The 20990-nt window shown below is 42.1% G+C and overlaps 1 protein-coding gene across 6 annotated transcripts in view; it reads right to left on the reverse strand.

Moving 5' to 3' along the window:
• The window catches only part of FYCO1 (FYVE and coiled-coil domain autophagy adaptor 1), a 55498-nt gene extending 39113 nt beyond the window's left edge, over positions 1-16385 (reverse strand). For 2 of the 6 annotated variants that reach the window (XM_078598311.1, XM_078598309.1), the window contains exons 1-12: positions 16224-16383; positions 13166-13249; positions 12516-12622; positions 10996-11121; positions 7854-7960; positions 7462-7605; positions 7259-7355; positions 5271-6692; positions 3928-4020; positions 3573-3691; positions 2896-2952; positions 1546-1713 (exon numbers count right to left, since the gene is read on the reverse strand). In XM_078598311.1, the coding sequence (XP_078454437.1) occupies positions 1546-1713; positions 2896-2952; positions 3573-3691; positions 3928-4020; positions 5271-6692; positions 7259-7355; positions 7462-7605; positions 7854-7960; positions 10996-11121; positions 12516-12622; positions 13166-13249; positions 16224-16230 (2531 nt within the window). In that variant the 5' untranslated portion in view covers positions 16231-16383. Of the gene's footprint in view, positions 1-1545; positions 1714-2895; positions 2953-3572; positions 3692-3927; positions 4021-5270; positions 6693-7258; positions 7356-7461; positions 7606-7853; positions 7961-10995; positions 11122-12515; positions 12623-13165; positions 13250-15120; positions 15150-16223 lie in introns of those variants that run through there. The other 4 variants (XM_078598306.1, XM_078598310.1, XM_078598307.1 and 1 more) reach the window with 4 other exon arrangements.
• Positions 16386-20990: the final 4605 nt, after the last annotated feature.

The following is a 20990-nucleotide window of genomic DNA, read 5'->3' on the forward strand; positions in this document are numbered from 1 at the left end:
TTTACTATAGACAGACACTTATATAATGCCACTACCCAGTATTCATTCATACGATAGAGGTTGAGAAGCACCCGCTAAAGAGGACCAGGGTAGTATGTTGCCACCTGCAGGTAACACATGGAATTACCACGTAACAGGCTTTCGCGACCAACATCATCCATACGTTTGTTGGGTTCGATCGCGTAAATATATAAATGTGTCGTTATATAAATATATCTTTAAATGCATGCCTACAAAGGACAACATACTTCAATAGGGATTACCGTTGGCACGGCTATTTTAATACACACAATAGATAGGAAGGACAAGTTCAAAGGGCTCGCATAATGCACATGCATAATGTGCGTTGACTCGGTAATCCCCCAACCCCACCACGTGGCGTAAGAGCGCAGAAGTGTGGTGCCCACATCTACGACGCCTCTATAGAAGGATCGAAACAGGTGGACTTCTCCACAAATCTGGCTGTCGCCTGATGAAGCTAGTTGTAATTACTGGTGAATCGTCGTACTCAGATTGTAAATGTTGTGGTTTGGCTCTCCAACACACCGGTGTGCTGTACTAGTGACGAATTGGCCACGTTCTGTTTATGTGACAACCCTTACTAGTTGGCTGTGTTGGGTCTTGGGTGGTGGTGCGTTTTAATGACACATTTATATATTTACGCGATCTAACCCAAAAAAACCTCTATTATACATGGAATTAAGTTTGAGTCAAAATGTCCTGTTGCTCGAATGAACACTAAACCATTAAAAACACACCAATTACAATTTAAGTAGGTTTTGGAGTATAAAATATTAATTTGAGTGACATTGATTTTATTGAATTTTGACTCCATTATTAAAATGTCACATTTGGAATTAAATTGGCTGGAAAAGGCTATAAAAGCAAATTTAAGTTTAGATTATGTTTAACTACAGATGTATGAGTATTTAATGGTGACAAAATCTGGAGCATATGATTGAGTGAGCTTGCATTTAAACGTTAAAAAAATCTATTTAAAATGTGGTTTATGCTAAGTGATGAATTCATGCATTTATAGGAGTGTGTGAACTTTAAACAAATGCACCGTTTTCTCCCTAATGAATGTTATCTATCCGATATTATTTCACAAAAAAAGAGTAAGCAATGCAAGCCGGTGTCACAGGTCACATTTACCAAATTTTATAGTGAATTGCAACATCAGCGTCTTACTGTTAAACTACTGCAGACTATAATGTGTAATTCATAGCGCCTTCGTGATGGCCTTTCGCTATAAGATTGGCACAAAGAACAAATGTACAAATGATGCGATCAATTTGCTTGCCGTGTCACAAACATGTTCAGCAGCAGAGAATACAAAATTTACACTGTGTTCGTACTACTCTGCTTTTATAATAACTGTACCTTTGAACGGTTAAATGCAAACAAAAACGAGGATCAATAACCCTTGTGTACCCCAGGAGTGTCAATATTGTTATCGGGAGGGTTCATCGCATGTTTGTATAACTGTAAAACACCGAAAGTATGTTCGGTGACACGTGCAGGTGCTGTGTGTGTATGACTCACTTGAGCAGTTCTATGAGTCGGTCTGACATGTTTGCCATCGTCTCCTTGAGCTCGTGAATCTCTGAAAGGAGGTTCTTCTCTTCCTCCTCCGCTCTGCTCTTCACAATGGCCAGCTCCTTCATGAGATTCTTATGATCCTTTTGTTCAGATTCAAGTGTTTCCTTACACCTGCGCTTGGCAAAAAAGTATAAATACAACATCACACCATAGGGATGGGCAACACCAGGTTAATAGACATGATCCTAGATTCATTGTTGGTTATTCTGCAGATGCATGTAAATGAGTGATCCTGACTGTTCAAGTAAGAAAGTGAAGAGACTGCAATGGTTGACATGAAGAAGCCTGGGGTTCGAAAAATAGATCTGCAGTTTCCTAGCCAAAATGATAAGTGGCGATTAACAAAATTAAGGATGATGATGCAAAAAATATACAACAAACTAAATCACTTATTCACTGGAGAATAGTGCATTTTTCTCATTTATTAAACTGGCCATATCTTATTTAGCCAAGATTTCCAAAGGCTTTATCATGAGTTTTAACACTCATTACAAACTGCAATAATAGCAATCAATGCAATAGTTTATAAAACTACTTCAACAGTATTCCCTCTCTAAATTGGCAAGATGCTAACTACTTCAACTAGTATAGAGGTTGGGTCCTCCGGTTTTTCCCCTCCACATTAAGAACCAAAGTGCGTTTAGAGTATTTGCCTGCTATAAATTTCCACATCGGCCACTTTGTTGAGTGTGGTCAGGTCACTTATAAAAAGGAGCTATATAGCTCAGTGGGCCTTACCAGGTAAAATAAAATAAAGTTTAATAAAAGTCTAGTTTAAGTTGCTGGTCTCAAGTTACATTATGGATTTCCGCAGGTAACGGATGGATGTAAACGAGTTAAACTGCAACTTGCAGAGTTAAGAAGCTGCATAGTCACATTCATAATTTGTGGTCGTAGGTGTTACGATCGATACCGACACGTACCACTGCGGTGAAACGCAGACCATAGCATCTAGTGGTCTGTCGGCTCCTGGAAGAGTTGTGCATCGTAGATGACCATGCCAGGGCTACAGACCGGGCCCATATCATCATCGCGCGCCCGATAATGAACCAAGAGATGAGACTTTTGGTGTCAGGACACTAATCAGTCATTTGCCACTCCTTTACTTGGTGTAAGATAATAAAAAATAGCCCTGTGTATTTTAGCATGCAAGTCAAGTCTGGACACAACTAGGTTAAGTAGTTATCTTCATCACGCATTAGAGAGTTTAAACAAATTACACAGCAGCCACAATACAGAACTCGCATTAGAAGCAGCATGAAATGTGAAGACATTGGAAGCTCTTATGCACACCTGTCGATTTGTTGCAAATTCGTGTTACCACTGAAAGAGAACCAGGAGCCGAATTGCCTGTTTCAAAAGCAAAATAAATGAAGCAGAAAAAAATTAATGCCATCATGCAATGTCCCTTTGTAATGCAATGTACCAAATCTCCACCGAAGCAAAATGTTCCTTACGGTTAAAACTTTTTTTTAATTAAAATATTGCTTCCAACTTATTTTTTTTTATTATCCCAAACTGGGTTTTAATAGTAGTGGCCAATGTGTGAATTTTGGTCCATTGTCTCTTTTTTTTTTACAAAGGGTACCTTGGCATGGCCGGATACAAAAGCAAGCAAAACGTCCCAGCAAAAAAGCAAACAAGGAGCAGTGATGGGCAAGCAAGACAACAATGCAATGCAAAGCAAAAACATATAACAGGCAAAGCCACAAGTATTTATAGCTTAATACAAGCAACATTTTCACAAGCAGATTTACTTAGCATGCAACCGACAACATGCACCGAGTAAAAAAAAACTGCACCAGGTTGGTGGTTACCGTATGAAACGGTAAGGTACGATCGACATGCAGTGTAGCCCCACATTCATGATGCACAAACTCGCTTCGTAAGGGGGTGGGGGGGTTGTGTTGTAGTGAGAATCAGGAGCATTTTCCTTGGTCAGTGCATGAACTTCATGCTCTGCAGTGTACCTGTCCAGTGCCTTCCTCAGGCCAATTCCTTCCTCTTCTTTCTTAACCCGCTCCCGCAGCTGCTGGTTGAAATTCTCTTCCTGAGCTATCGACAGGTCCTGTAGCAGCTGGTAATCAGCCTTGAAATAGACCACATTAGTCAGCACACAGCACAGTAACACAAAGCCTGCTTTGTGATCATTATACACACCAACGTTTAATCTGAAAAAGATACATTAAGTTACCAGTCGTTATGGGAAAAAATGTGCATTCCTTATGGAGTAATGTCTCATTTTTGAAGATCAAATTATGTGATTGTTTAATAGTGTGGGTCTTGTGTGGAGTGGAGGCTACACAGCCATGAGGATTATCCTACCTTTAGTGTCTTCACCTTGGCATTTAAATTGGAAATGACCGTATCCTTATTGCTGTTGCCACTTTTTAATTTATCATTCTCTTCTGTGTGTCTCTGAAAAAATAATCAGATTTGTTTGTTCACATTTACACGCGAGACTACACATCGATTTCAATACAGTATGTTGATCTGCAATTTCAAAACAAACATCAAAGTAAAACATTTCTATAAAGACATCCCAGCAGCATACATTTTGATCTGAAACAGAACACCTTTTATCCACTCGTGATATGGGGCATCAATATCATGGATCCTATTATCAGTGGGGTTATCAGTGATTTTACTCTTAGTCAGTGGGGTAAAGCATGGGGAATAACTCGCAGATAATAGGATCAATTTGCCACAAGACTCCTCTTATCCACGAAAATAAATAAGACTCCATGTAAGTCTCCAAGGAAACATTGCGGATAATCGGAGTTTTCAAAGCGCACCGGGGGTCAAGGAAGCACAACGTGTGTTTGCGTGCGAGTGCAAACACCTCGTGCTCGCTAATCGCACTTGTTCTTGCAGCCTGAAGGCTATATGGGGAATCTTTGTAAGTGTGTACAAGTACGAATGTCCATGTATCTGCGTGGACTTGTATACTGCAGACATATACACGTACACTCAATGCGTGTTTATCTGCGTCCGTTTTTGTATCGGTTTCTGTCTCTGTTTTTGTTCGTCTCCCTGTTATTGTGTATTCTCGTCTGCCTCCGTGTCTGTCTTTGTGTGCACCTCGTCTTAGTGGGAGTGTCTGTTTTTGGCTCTCTAACCGTCTCTGTGCATCTCCTTGTGTGTCTCCATGTCTCTCCATGTCTCAGTCTGTCTCTACATCTGGATTCGTGTCTCCATGTCTGTGTGTCTCGCTGTCTTTGTACGCATCTCCGTGTCTGCATAAAACTGTGTGGGTCTCCTTATCTTTGTGTGCGTCTGTGTGTGTGTTTCTAAGTGTGTTTGTGTCGGCGAGTGCCAGTGTTGTCTGGTGCAGCGAGTGATCAAAGAGAGTACCACGTGTGCACTCTTTCATCACAGCGCATTTCTTAAGAAACAACAAATTGTGAAGAGCGTGTATTTGCCAACCAACTCCTCTTGTCCGAGAAAACATCAAGAATAACAGGATGCCATTCTGCAAAGACTTATGGGAAAAAAGTAAGGGACAACTGTGGATAATTTGAATAGGACCTGCAGATAATTGGGTATTTGTGGCCTCTACAGCTGCCATGGATAACAGGAGTCGGGGAAAATAGGGCCGCGGATGAGGAGTTTTCCTGCAGTTAAATAAAAACTACAAGGCCAGCATTATGAAATAAATAAAATGTTACCTTTAATCGAGTCTGGAAATCGATGATTTCCAAACTCATTTTAAACTTCATGGATGACAGCTCTTGACGTTGGGATTCCTCCATAATGTGGATTTTCTCCTTGGTCTTCTCCAGGTGAGTTTGCAGGTCATCATTTGCTTCCTTCAGACACTGCAGGCTCTGCACGTGCTCCATCAATGCTGTGTTTTCCTCGGTTAGTCTCTCCAGTTCCAGCTTAAACTCTTCCGATTCTTGTTCATGTTGCTGCACGCTCATTGTAAATTCGGAAATCGTTGAATCGATTTTTTCCACCAATAGGTCCTTTTCAGACGCCAGTTCAGAGATTTGGGAACGAAGCTCGTCAGCCTCTTCCTGAACTTTATACAAGCGCTCTTCCAACTCCAAATTCTTCCTTTCATACTCTTCCAAACAATGAGAGAGCTGAAGATTTTCCTCCTCATTTGACAACAGCTTTAACTCGTAATCGGATTTTTTCTTCAGCAAAAACTCCCTCTCTTTCTCGAGGTCACCAAGCTCTTCCTTCATCTGCAGGAGTTGCTCAACATGAACTCTATTTACATTCACCAGATCCACTTTTAGGCTCTCCAACTCCTGCCTATGCATTTTGCTGGAAAGAGCTTGTTCGGTCGCACTCCTCTTGAGTTTCTGAACCTCCTCCTTGGAAACACCAAGCCGGGAGCGCAACTCACCGACCTCTGTCGTCAGCCGAGTGACGTCAGCTTGCCTCCATTGCAGTTGCTGCTCTGACAGTTCAAGCTGGCAGCGCAGCTTGGCAATTTCACTCCGAGCCATCGGGTTAAAGTCGCTTTGATTACCCTCTAACACTTCACCCTGACGTTTGTCCTCTGCTGTCAAGGCAAGTTCCCCGACATTGTCTTCACCTTCGCGATCGCGCACCGCAACGCCGGGGTGAATCGGAGCACCGCCCTGCAGGAAAGCGGCCTCCGTCCGAGCGCGATCGGCACGCGGCTCACACGCCGCAACACCTTTTTCCAAGCTCGACACTTTCCCCTCGAGCATGACGACATCACGCTTGCTCTCGTCGAGCATCTTTTGCAGATCGCACAGCCTCAGCTGGAGTGCCCCGTTCTCCTGCAACAGCCCCTGCTTGTCCCTGCGCGCGTCGTCCACCGCCTGCAGCAAGGACCGCTCGGTGAGCAGCGCCGTCGCCTGCACGTCCCGCCGTTCGCCCTCCAGGGCGTCAGAGCGATCCTGCTCCCGTCTCAGCCGCAACTCGGCCTGGTCCAGGTGGATCTGCAAGCTCTCCACCTGCTCCTCCAGAGCCTGCTGCTCCGCGTTGTGGTGCAGCTGGAGCACGGGATGATCGAGGTAGGGGTGGCCGTGAGCGGCAGCGTCCAGCTTTCCGGGCATGTCCAGTGGCTGCATGAAAGCAGAGTCGTGCTTGGCATAGGCCTCCATGTGCTGCAAGTGTCAAAAGTAGCGGAATTATTTCAAATAGGAATGTGGAGCATTGAAATTGGCGAGTGTGCGGGTGCTTGATGGATGAGGACATCACAAGATTAAGATGCTGGCAGCTTGGGAGGTATTCAACCAACAGTGAAATGACTGTGGCTGATGAATGATTTAACCAAGTTTAATCGGTGTAAATGTTATCAGCAAACTGTCTATCTACTGTCATAATTGTTTAAAAAACACAACTGCTATAATCCTATATATATCCTGGACTATCCAATCATTTGTTCTTCGTGAATAAGCATAAAAGGTTATAGTGAGAAGCACTGTAAAATAACTCCATAGTTTAAAACACTCAATGCAATGACCAGAACACTCACCCAGGTTATTACAATGTTTTTCTCATTAAGTTCTAAACCAATGTCAGACAGCCAGGAGCACACCATGTACCTACAAACAGGGTCCACACTATTTATTTTGCAGAAATTAAATATGAAAAGTTAATACTTTCATATACAATTATGTTGTTGTCAATGTTATATTAAAGCCTTGCGAACAGACAAATGCACAATTACCATTGGTGAAAAGCTGCTGGCTAGGCTGTTAATGCTGGAGCTACGACTTGGAGCCTTCCAGAGCTGAGCTGGTGATGCTGAAGCTCCAAGTGTCCTCCTAGATGGAAAAAAAACATCACAAGATTACACCACTTTACAGCTGCAACACAACATCGATTCGTCGCGGACATGTCTATGCCTGATGCTGATCTTCCATTACTCACCGTGCGTATGATGGCCATTCTGCATCGAGGTCGTATCCTCTGGGTGCGAGGTCGAAAGGGAGCTGGTTTAACTCGTACAAGTGGCTAATCATCTCTGTCACCAACTCTTTCTTGACCAGAGGGCTCTTTGAGCTGTACCAGTCACTGCCATCAGAAAAGACAATATTCCAGACCATCATTGCCATAATCATCACAATCACCATGTTAATAAATGCATCGTTGGGCACTTATTGTATCACCAGTTTCAATATTGTGCAAAGGAAATCAACCGAAATTCCCAGCTGTAAACTAGCACAGTATGATGATCATTATATTAGCAGTTAGCCACGTAGAGTGCAAACAAAGTTCAACGTACTTAGATTACATGGAGAGCCAATAGTGAAACACTATACCTTGTAACTGGTTTGTTCGTGAAGCACTGCTGAAGAGTGTCTGCAAGCCTCTGGTGAACGAGCGAGTACCGAATAAATGCCCTTCCTTTTCCGATCGCAGTCTTCAGCTGTAAATAAAAGCAAACCATGCCAAAAGCCAAATGTGTATAAATTAACAAGTAGAACATCTCAGACATTATCATTTAATATTTTAAATCACACAACCATTCAACGTATGGGTTACAAAACTATCAAAAGTCTGACTTGGTGATTTGAAATGAAGAACACATTATCTGAAACAAAACGCAGGACAAAATTCCCACAGATGTTTTTTTTACATTACATTACGGTAAACGTAAGTAATATTTGCAATACTCTACTTGGCCACTAGATGATATAACTGTGACCTTTAAAAGCAGATACATTTCTACAAGATGCATTTAGAACTGAAGAATGTTTTCTATACTGTAATGCGAATAGTTGTATTTTGTTCTGCCATACTACGTCTAGGAACATGCGGAGCCAAACTCACGTCACAACAGCAGTTATGTATAAAATCCCAAATAGAAGAAAAGCCAGGGGAGGCTTTATGCTAAAATTAATGTCAAAAATATAACTATTTTAATAAAAATAACGATTTTTGTTTAATAATTTATATTCTGCTCAAGGGCCAATATGAATGGGATGTGGCAATTGTACAAAGAACGCCACCAATTTAATGTATAATTTCATAACGTAGTTTTCATTTTATTAAGCAGGGTTTTGAAATTTTTAAAAGTAGATTTAAAGTCCCATGTATCTGAGCCATTCATTTGGCAACTGGGTACCCTTTCTAGTTAGTTTGATAACACCATTCCAATGTGTCATCCAGACCAGGTCCACACATTGCATTTTAAGCTCAGGCCCTTAAGTGTGTGCCAATGTTTGCTGACTGTCTGCAAAGTGCGAGAAAGCATTGTGGAGGTCAGCAATGTGACCTCATTATCATGTTTACCAAAAGTAACACGTGTAATGAATGACTGCTCCTGTTGTCTGAATGACTCTAGGCAAAGTATCAGTAAGGAAGCATCGATATAAATAAAGACCTTAATCTGTATGTCTCAAAAACCTCCAGGGTACTTCTCGACAAGGTAGAAAGCTGAAATTTGGTACACATAGGTAGCTTTTAGGACAAACAACAGGCCTCCAAATCTCGATTTTAAGTGCCCTACACACATGTTTGTGCCTGTCATTCAGAAACCGTTTTAAATATAAGATTGCAGTTTTTTTCGTTCGATAGAGCATGAAAGAGCAAACAAAACTAGATATTGAATTCAAGCGGTTTTTCATGAAAAAATACGCATTTTATGTTCAAAAACTGAATTCGAAAACGGTAAAGATAGGAGCTTCCTCTCAGAGTATTAAGTTTCCGATGGGTACGTCTTTAAATATAAAAAGTTGAATCAAGTCGTCAACAATGTGTTTTTTAGAGGAAAAATATATTTTTTGGAATGTGTTAGTGTTTGATCGTCAAAAAAAAAAAATCACATCAGGTAAATTATTATATTTATTGAACATTTTTGCCTGGCGAAGACCGGCTTCATGAACTAGTGGAGGAATAATTCTCCTTGGTTCTTTCGAAAAGGTCAAGTCACGTAGATAGAAAATAAAATCCTCCCAACAATCGTCCCCCACCACTCACTTTGGAAACCCTTATAAGCAGTTCAATGTATAGGCTTGCCCCCTCTTTTCTCTCCGCCTGATGAAGACCGTTTGTGTTGCGATCAAAACGTCGTGGGTTTTTTGCTTTTATTATAAAAAAAATAAATCTTAATCTACGTGACTTTACCGAAAGAACCAAGAATATGAATTCCTGCACTCACGAAAGTTAAGTCAAAATTTAGTGGAGGAATATACTTATATCGCGAGATGGTCAAGTCAAACTTGTATCTCTATGTTATATGCTCGTTCGTCTGTCTAATGCACTGGTACATCCAAGAGACGAAAAACAAGTTTGGCCCGGTGGGGATGGGGGGTTATGACGTCACACCACGCTTGTGAGGTGGAGGGGAGGGGCCGATGACCTCAGACACTGGGCTGTTGGGAAGAGGAGTTCCAACATCACACAAGATTGGAGTGATGTTGTGAAGAGGGGGGGGGGGGGGGTGATGACGTCACGCGACACGGGTGAGGAGTCGGAGAGAGAGTGTGGACAGAACGTACATATTCGTGGAAGTTCCATGGGTTCCTGCTCGTAAAATTTCACGTGTAAGAATCGATGTTTTCAATTCATACATCTTACATGTGGTGGGTTCACATCACCCTTGCAGTTAAGAGGAACAGTAACTACCATTCACCAAAATGTAATCCTTGAATCAAATCTGGGCAGGGGGTTACTCATTCCACCCCTAAGAGATAAAGCTTAATTTCAAGGTATATCATCTTATCTGACAAAATGCCTGCCATCAAATTGATGGCTTTAAAAAGCATCCGTTATACATACTGTACTCTGCACAATTATTTTCTTCGCTATTAAAACCCCGAATCCACAAACCCACCCCCATCTGAAATTTGGTGAAACGTTCTCTAGATTATGCTAATGTATTTTATTCCTGAATTGTAAATAAGGATTTCTAGGAAGTCGCTACACTTTTGTAAATCAGTAAAATGGTGGAGACTTTGCCCAAGCGTCTGATATAAATAGATGCAAAAGGACACTGAAATCTGCTTCACCTTACACACATGCAATGGAATAACACAAGTATCAAGTTCCATTCTATGTTTAAATAGAACGGTTTTTCAATTCAAGGAAATATAAATTTACAATACATTTTACATGGACTATTACAATAAGAACACTTTAAGAAATGTATACATTAACAACAGTATATTTTACTGTAAAAAAAACGCAACTGCAGTCTAAAGTTTGGTAAGTCGTTTACACCTATCTTCACCGTTAACTTTCCTGTTTGAAAGAGAACTCCCCACAGTGAAAGAAAATACTGCATTCTCGTTTGATCCCACGAAAGGAAACGTTAGTGTCACATTATCCACAGGTTCCTAAAATTGAAGATTAATAAATGCCAGACACTTGGGTCAACAATCCAGTCTCCCATTGAACACAATAGGCTTAACAAGTATGGCATTCTAAATCTGTTGTAGCATGAAAGATGTGCCTTCTCACCTCAGGGATCGACTTGACGAAACGGATTCCATCATTAGCTCCTTTCTGTTTGGCAAGACAGTCGTTAAAGTAGTCCCAATACTCCCTTCGAATGCCCATCAGGGTCCGTTTCTCCTTTTGACCAAACTGAAAATACAGCACACAACATGGTATTAATGGAATGTAGAAAAGAAAATGCTGCAATATAACGTACAGAAGAAATAAACGCTAAAGAGCACTCCGGTTCATTTTAACTGCGAGCTTAAAAACGTGCTCAAACGACCATGAATTTAACCTCTGATATGCTGTATCTATGGGTAGAGCAGTGGTGCAGCGGTTAGCACACTGTATTTTGAACCTGGAAAAACAATTGCAGTTCCCCGCTAGGGTTAACATCAGTGGCGAATGATATCTGGACGGATTCAGTCCACCACCCAATTCCTTAATCCAGCAAATCATTGACAAAGGACTGTAAATTGTATTTATACTTTACCTGTTTACATTGACAGTCACATTAGAGTCCATAATAACAATGGCATATATCTACTAATCGTTAAATAATAATTCGTAATTATATTTTATAATCAATGATGAATCCACCATTAGATTATATCCTCCCCATGCCTTTTTCGGTAAGTGAGCTGACCATATTTCACCGCACTGGTAGATATAGTTGAGGGGCCTCTTACGACCAGATCAGATATCACGAGCCACTGACATCAGCAATGACAGAAATCAAACTCGGGTTGTTCGGGTTTATAGCACATTATGGAAATCGCTGTGCTACAGCTGCACCCCTTATTAAATACAGACTGCAGTTTAATGTGACCTCATTTTAATTGAGAATGGGGGTGGGGTTCCCTCCTTCAAATTCTGCACAGGGAATCGGGAATGCTCGACAACAGCAGAGAACAAGCCTTGGGCTGCGCTGCAGTATTGCAGGAAGGATCTAAAATTTGCAGTGATTAGAGTATTACATTTCAAGGAAATAGCCCATGGGGTTTTCTTCTTAAATAGGACTAACCCAGGTGAGTAATTTGATTATGTAATACAAAGTCATCTATTTGCATTTACAGTGTGTTGTTGGCTGGAACAGATGTGGAAAAGATGCAACACCTATGGCATAATCACCAAGCTAAGCCTGGAAAACCCAGCTTCCATTTTTATAACAATGTAGACTCAATATAAACATAACACTAACACAAAAGTTTAAAGGCATTCATTAATGTATGTAAACAGAATGTTAATCAACTATTTTAAAGAGTTTATGAAAGAGCACATACAAAATACAAAAAGTTCCAAGTCGTGTATTTAAAGAGGATCCCTTCTAAAGCAGTGCTACATCTTTACAGCTTGCAGCAGAGATTCATGGCAGAACATGTATAACTATGAACTGTAATAAGTACTGCCAACATCCATTTATCAAAAATAATATCCTAACAGATGGTCCTGGACTGTTGTATTGTCCCAGTTAGGCTCTGACATTTTCTACGGGTTATAAATATACCTCGGTGTTATAAGTATGATAAGCATTGGGATACCTGTAACATGTACTCGAGTTTTGTGCACAACTTGTTCAGGCTGGCATTATCGTCTGTCACAGGGTCTGCACACTCTCTGTACTCTCTGCTGAGCTCCGTCACACAATCTAGGCACACATACAAGAAGTACAGTTTATTTATCGTTAGAGTAAAAAGCATGTTAGGCATTGTCATACTATATTCTGCAAATCTTACCGAAAACCAAATCACCATCAATGCACCCGATCCCAAGTTAGCCAAGCGGTTTTATCCTGCTACTGCTCTGATGCCTGCCCATGCAAAAACAGGTCACTAGGCTTGTGGAGCCAAGTTCATGGGCAGTAGAAGAAACTACAGCAAAATATTATTGCATTGTGCTTCTATGTTCCCCAAAATCACCAGCCCGTACTGACCCGTGTACCGAAGTATGGTCAAATAACCCTCAAAACCAGTAGAGGCATGAGGCCCTCATCCAATATACATTATTCTGTAAACAGTTAAACAAAAACAATAAAGTAATCATGGAGTTGGAGGAAATATTTCTCTTTATATAGTTCACAATCTACCAGCAAATAAAGAACAACGAATTTAAATTGGAAGCATTTAAAAGTAATGTCCGTTACTTTGAAGGGACTGATACATATGTTCACAAGAGAGTTTGTGCTACTTACCATGCAATTCGCGAGTAATTCGCTGAACTTGACTCTCATCTTGTATGTTGTGAAACTCCATTGCATCCATTGAATCCATTGAATCTGAAGGTCGGTGAAAAATAACACAATCACTTCCATTCCCAGACCCTCTAACTTCGATATGCACAATTGAGCACAAAGGCTTGTTTTTGGCGTTGTGTATGCACGTGTGTATATTGTAGTGTAGCAGTTTAGACTTAAATGAAAGACGAACGTGAATGTCCACGTACATAATATTGTATGAAAGTTGAAAATAAGTGCTGAAATTCAGCAAGACTTTGTTTAAAGTCTTGAAACTGAATACTAAAACTCAGACTTTCCTTCAAGTCTTGAGACTTAATTCGAGACTTGTTTCCGAGGTAACAAATGTTAACTTTTTACCACGTGATGGTGTAATGGTGAGCACACCGAACTCCACAGGTTCACCCGGCTTCAATCATCTCCAGGCGCGGAAGTTGAAACAATTACATCGGCATTTTTTTATTCCCTGCCTCTTGTCTACCCAGTATTGCATGGGCAAGTAAGTTGCATGGCTGCACCGTTATACTGTATTTGCATTACAATATATGCATACACAGTAGTACGTTAGCGATTTGTAGCAGACGGTTAACATATTAAAGCATTGTAATTAGTGAACTCCTGTACAGGGATTTGTACACTTAGAAGCAGTTAATAAATTGCGCATTTTTGGCACAACCTCCATTGTGCTTCGAGCAAGGTGTGCGGGTGAGTGGTAATAATTAACTGTATGTAAATACAACTCAACGCTAAACCTGCATTTAAACACTGCTGGTGTATTCAACGTAAAATCCCTCATACAGTACTGCCAAGCAAGTACTTTAGAATATTTTCAGCCCATTACCCCCCAAGTCGTCGTACACGCACGTTGCCACGGTGCATTACAAACGAATGCAAATGCCCTCATTGTCCCGTGGTGCTTAGGCTCCCATGCCACCACCCCACCGCCCTCCCTCGAAGCCTGCATCAGAATATGCATTTATACTTAAGGCAGAGGTGGGACAAAGTCATTGTTATGCAAGTCCAAGTCGAGTCGCAAGTCATCAAATTCATGACTCGAGTCTGACTCGAGTCCAAGTCACATGACTCGAGTCCACATCTCATAGGTGGGACAAAGTCATTGTTATGCAAGTCCAAGTCGAGTCGCAAGTCATCAAATTCATGACTCGAGTCTGACTCGAGTCCGACTCGAGTCCAAGTCACATGACTCGAGTCCACACCTCTGACTTAAGGAATCCGATGAGCTACAGAGCTCATCGGATTTTAAACAGATGTTCAGTCGGGGCGGATAAGAACGTTACACAACAATTAAAATACACGATAGGAGTGCAGAGTATAGGAAACGTAAACAAATAAATAAATACAAATAAAACTAAACTATGTTTTATCTTACCAAGTAAGGCCCACCGAGTCGATTAGCTTGCCACAAATAGCTCAACAAAGTGGATTATTGTGTGGGAGATGTATAGCAGCAAAATTATCTAAATGCATAAATCTTGACTTAAAGCTTTCGTGACTGCAGGAATTCATATTCTTTGGGTCTTTCGCTAAAGTCACGTAGATAGGTACAAATTAATAAAAGAATAAATATAAAATAAACAAAAAAATGTTTCTTAGATAGGGGACTTTATCTACGTGACTTTACCTAAAGACCCAAAGAATATGAAATCTAGAGGCATGTTTCCAAGCGCACCCTACACGCAGGATTTCATTCCCAACTGTGGCAACACGTGGACTCAGTGACTGAGTGCCCCCCCTCTCTTTTCACCACCCAGAAATAGACCCAAAGAAACCCACATCCCCAAATCCCATAGGACACGGCAAACAAACACTACGAGTATTATGGAAAATAACAGCCGTTTTCCCATTTCTGGCAATAAAAAATGTGTAAATATATTAAAATACCATAGAGATACCTTTTGCAAGGAATCAAGTCTGCATTAAGCGCACGTACCTGTGGTGAACATGCAAACAAAACATGGTCTGATAATAAATTATGTAAGCATCGTCTTTTAAACGGATTGGCCTACACCAGACTCAGCCCTTCTTTATGGCCTGGTCCATAAAAATACAAGCATACAAGTCTGTTTTAAATCCATGACTACGGTATGTATTATTATTATCTACACACGTGTTTAATTTCAGGCCGAGTGAAGGTGGGGGTCAGTTTTAATGGACTTGTTAACAGTAAACATGTTTGAAACACAAAGAGCCTTTACAGCCAAATAATCTCGATACCACAATATATACAGCAGACGAGTAAAAAAACACATTACGACTATCATACAATTTAATAAAACACAAGGACACAACCTTTATAAAGTCCCGATTAATATCAGTGGCGAACACGCAGTGGACAAGCAAATCATCCAGCAGCAGTGGATTGACAAAAGGGCTTGTACATTAATTGCATGTTAATACTGTACTCGCGAGTACTGTTACACACAGATACAACCTCGGAGCTGAAACAAAAAACACCGAACGGTGTAAAAAAAAACACATCACGTCTGAGTCCCTGGCAGCGAAATTGTTTACAGCGCCTGTAACTCAAGAACAGTGGCTTCTCTGGGGTAGGGGAAAGACGCCGTGACCTTTTTACTGCTACAGCAAAACAAACACGAGGCCGTTAAAAACAACAGTCGACGACGAAGCAGCACGACACCCCCCCCCCATCATCATCATCCTCCCGAGTTAACATCAACAAAGAAAGGGGCCATCCGATCGCACCGTGTTTACTCCCCGCCACGCTGTATGTAAGGCAAGGCAAGTGCGATTACAAGTGGCAACACGCTCACAACAGCACACGGGACAACAGCCGTCGTCTTACTCAATAATAAAGATGATGACGATGATACCGATCGGAACGGCGGTCATGTACGTCTCTCGCCGGCTACTGCGGGGTTTGTTTATGCGACCTCCAAATTCGAGATACGAACCACACGAAAGGGCCCCACCACCACGAAAACTACACTCGTACTATTAATAATAACAACACCGATCGGAACAACGTTTCACGTACCGTTCATCGTCTCACGGCTGCTGCTGGGATGTTTTCTTCCCTCCTCCGAGTGCGAGATACGAACTACCCCGCTAACCAACCAGCGCGTTCTTATATCACGGCCACCACTGATGGCCACGCAGCGGGCGCCGCGTGTTTACACGGCGGTGTGCCGCGAGGGGGGCGTGGCAAGGGGCGTGGTCGGGGGGCGGTGACGTCACCCTCGTCCAGCGTGCTACGTCACGGCAGCTGCGTTGGGGAGTCCACGTGTTTACCGCATTGACACGAGCAGAAGAGGTGGCGATGGGATGGGGCTCAAAATGTAACAGCACCTCCGAAGGGTTTTTTTTGGTGGTGGAGAATTAATTGTAGCGCGGACTCGCGACGTAAATGAGCAGGCACTATTAATAAGAAAGTTTTTTTTGAAAGACCGAAAGCAGGTGGATTGCTTCACTATTCTGGCAAATCGCCCGATGATGCTGGATGTAATTACCAGCGAAACGTCGTACTTAAATTGTAAATGTTGTGGATGTACTCTCGAACACACCGGTGGGCTGAAGTTGTAACTAAGTGGCGCGTTGTTGACATGACAAACCTGGCTGTGGTGGAGGGTTACGACACATTTATAATTACGCGATCTAACCCAAAACCTTTTATTATGAATTATATTGGTCGCGAAAGCCTACGTGTTAAACAGACACGACGATTTTCACGTTTAGGACGAACAACAAACAATCCCAACACCCCGTATCACTGCTTTGAAATATATATACACACACGTACTAGACGACGCTTTGGGCAATGACCCTTCGCAGCGCATGAATATGCACATTTTTTAAAAAAATCCCATCGGCCCACACGGCCTTCTGGGGGCGCGTCTAATTAATTATTAGCAGCACAACACAAAGCACAACCACCCTGGACCGGTTACGACATTCAACAGCCAGGTTTTGCGTGAGCCAGTGCTGGTATAAACATTTGGCAAGTTCACTCACCAGCATTGGTTCAAGCAAAGCCTCGCTGCTGATAAAGACACTGAATGTCGATTATAACAACGCACCCAATTTCCTCCGTTGCTCAACATCAAGAGTCGTTGGGTGCGTTGTGTGTGTGTGTGTGAGAGATGTGTACAAGATTACTGTATTGATAGCGGTCACAAATAAATTGCAACTTGTGGATTAGGTGATGCACCCATGCAGGTTAATGAAGTTAAACAAATTTAAAGTGAGGATGTTGATTACGGGTCAATAAAATAGTTGGTGCCGGACAATTAATGTACTGCAAAGCATCTCCGACAGGGTGTCCATGGAGTGGATGGAGTGAATCACAGCTGGGGTGTAGCTGTGAGTATGTGAGGTGGATTAGGAGCAAATCGCAGACCCGTGAGAGTTGGCGACGGCTTTGGGAGCTCTTGACTAAGCATTGGTATGATAACGAGCTGTAAATAATCACCGTTAAGTGTGATATTCTGAGACATGCCGGTCACGAATCACACATGCTACGGTACATGATGTACTGTATAGCTTTCACGTTGGTAATTTATAGTGATTTAAAATGTACAAGAACATGCACATATATATACCGTGCTAAATATATCGGTATAATGGAGAGATGTGTAATAGCCATCATATAGGTCGCGTGTTCCCACAGGTCAAAGACGACTTTTGATTTAATTAAAGCTTTCAAATGAATCCCCATTATGTTGCAAATGAGTTGTAGCAACACCCACGTCACGGGAGAGCTGAACATATTCCCACCGTGCTTGGCCACCTTTCTAAATTCTTTACTTCATTCAAATGCAAACAAAGTAATTGCAAATTGCGCATCCGATGAATGGAGAATTGCGCATCCGATGAATGGAGAAAAACCTGGTGCTTGGTCAAATAAACGATAGTGTTTAGAAATTACAATAGGTTAATAATTAGAAGCTCGTTGCTCTTGCCAATGAGGTTTCACATTGTTTGGCGTGGGTATGTTGAAACACTTACTCAGGGTTTGCACAAGAGGAGCTCTGTAAAATAAATCCTAGGGAGCAGCCGGGTAAATCGTGAATCCTCTATTTGGTTAATTAAGCACACTGTCCCAATATTAATTATTTAAAATTACAGGAATGTTTGGGTAGTTTTATGTTAAGAGTAGAATCGAAAACTGGAAATGAAAACCGGGTTTAACCGTAAATTTCCTGCAACTTAAACTGATCCAATTTTTGTGATGCTCCGGAATGAACCAACACCCCCACCCACCAAAGAAGTCTCACTCTCATTATTAACCTCATTAACCTCCTCATAGTAACCTTGTGGAGTAATGGAGTAATACGCACTCACTATTCCTGACAGGATGTCGCCTCAGGCCCACTCTTAAAATCCCCTTGCAACTTGTGGCTATGACTCTTGACTGCAGCCGCGCCTGGACACAGCCAATCTACCTCATTTGCCCTGAGCAAATTTCTCCGGTGTACCTGGGGTCACCAGAACAGACCGTGCAACGCATAACGATTCAAAAAGAAGCAATGCACAAACACATAAGAGGTATTTTCACAGGGATACACTCTCTCTCGAAGCCACGAGAGGGCTTCGGGAGACAGTTCGTGTCGTTTTGCTACTCCTCCCTTATGACAATATAATTAATTGACCCCTCATAATTTGTTTACTTTGCCTATTAATTTATGTTTTAAAGAAACCTTACTTTAAAAAAATAACTATAGAGAATTAAATCGGGGTCACAAGACATCTGGACCGCCTTGTATATGGCCCATAGTTTGGGTTTCATGGCCACATTCGCACTAAGGTGGCTTGTCTTGAATTTTCCATTTATTATATGTATGTTGAACTTCTATCGCACCGTGTTAATCGGATATGGGGTGGAAGGACAACAAACTAATCACATAAAAGCAGCTCTATTGCACATCAGCCTGCCCAATGTTCCGATGCGGTCGATGGTTGAGAAATCTCAAAGCCACAACGAGGGACAAAATTAATGGTTGGGTCTCGAATGAGGCATTTACTGTGGCACGCCACCGTTGTTGCGAATCGACGTGACGGTCGGTAATCGCTTCGAGAGCACTCGTAAAGAAGCCCAGGTCCGAACTCCGCAAAGAGACCGGTACCCCGCAAAGAAACCAGCATCGCCGCGTGAAGAGACCCGCGAGGTGGCGCTGTGCCCCCGTGAAGAAGAGCCACTGAGCGCCACTCTCGCCAGCCTCTCCTCGGGGCAGCGATTCCCTTGTGGTAGCCAATAAAAGGTGGGTCCGTGAATAAAAAAAAGAACAAAAAAATATCTCCACCAAGGAATTGTACAATTAAAAAAAAAGTATTAGCATTTGGTGTTTCGCGTAATTTTTATTTAAAGCTTTCGTGACTGCAGGGATTCATATTCTTGTTTTTTTCGGTAAAGTCACGTAGAAGGGAAATAATAAAATAATATAAATAGAAAGCAATATATTATAAATATAAAACAATATATTTCTATTTTTTTATTATTTCCTTTCTACGTGACTTTACCGAAAGAACCAAGAATATGAATCCCTGCAGTCACAAAAGCTATAAATGGAAATAATAATGTTTGGAAGTTGAAAAACGGATCCGTACACTCGAAATGCTTGGGAACCGTTTCCCAAGAGTCCGAGCGCAGTGTTTTTCTTTGGGATATGTATGGATCCCTGCAGTCACGAAAACTTCAAATCTAGATTCTTTGGAATGCCCGTGGGAAACTGGCGGCCACCTTAAGTGAGGTCCCCGACAATACACATGCGAAAACACCCCTTGCAGGCGGTGTGGCGGCCCTCACACTGATGATACTTTATCGGCAAAAGTGCCTCCCCCTCTGAAAATTAGTGAAGAACACTGGCATCGGAATCGACTGGGGTCACGTAAACATCGACGCCAGCGAGGCCCTCTGCACTGAAGCTCGGCTTGTGCCCGGCGCCTTCCAAGCCCCCTTTACACCGCCCATACGCTCGACTGAGACCACCCTGTTGCGCAACGTTGATCCACGCACCGGACCGCAGATGACCTCGTCGGGACAAGCGACCTGCTGCACCCTCGTACTCGGCTGTCACGCCAACACTGGCTCACTCGATATTGCAACATCAACGGGCGTTGTGTATTCAGTTGCAAATGGCATTAAATACGAATGAGGTTGCTTTTAAAAAAAAAGTTTAATTCTTTACAACATGGCTCAGTGTTCCCACTGCTTACACATGATTTCTGCTTGCTTTATTTGGACATTCTGGGTGAACTTGGCTGATTATTTCTGCGTCCGGTCCACGAAGGTATGCAACACATCCCATGCAGATTGCAAGGCAACCTCAAACCACCCTTTAAGATAGCTGTGACCACACCCTGTACCCTACATCCCACCCACTTCTGGCTGAAACACATTCTACACAGGTATAACCCTCGAGGATGGGGACCAGGCCATCTGTGACGAAGAACTTCATAGCTCATCGGATTCCTCTAGTCTAAATTAAGATTCTGATTCTGACAACCGAGTGAGAAATTCTACCTATTCTCCATATTTTTTCTTACAGTATAGGGTGTGCAGATTGTGGTAAGCTACTACACCTCTGTATAACATGATCAATGGAAATGGTCGTACTCTTTGGTTCTGTCGGTAAAAGTCACGTAGTTAGAAATAAAATAAATCACGACGTTTCGATCGCAACACAAGCGACCTTCGTCAGATGGCACCGATACAGCAGGACAACCGCTGACACAGGAAAAGGTCGTATTTTACAAAATTCACTGAGTGCAGGGCATCAGATCAGTATTTGACGTAAGACGGATGAGT

This window comes from Lampetra planeri, chromosome 10 (genome assembly GCF_965212315.1).
Source record: "Lampetra planeri chromosome 10, kcLamPlan1.2.h2, whole genome shotgun sequence".
Taxonomy (NCBI): Eukaryota; Metazoa; Chordata; class Hyperoartia; order Petromyzontiformes; family Petromyzontidae; genus Lampetra; species Lampetra planeri.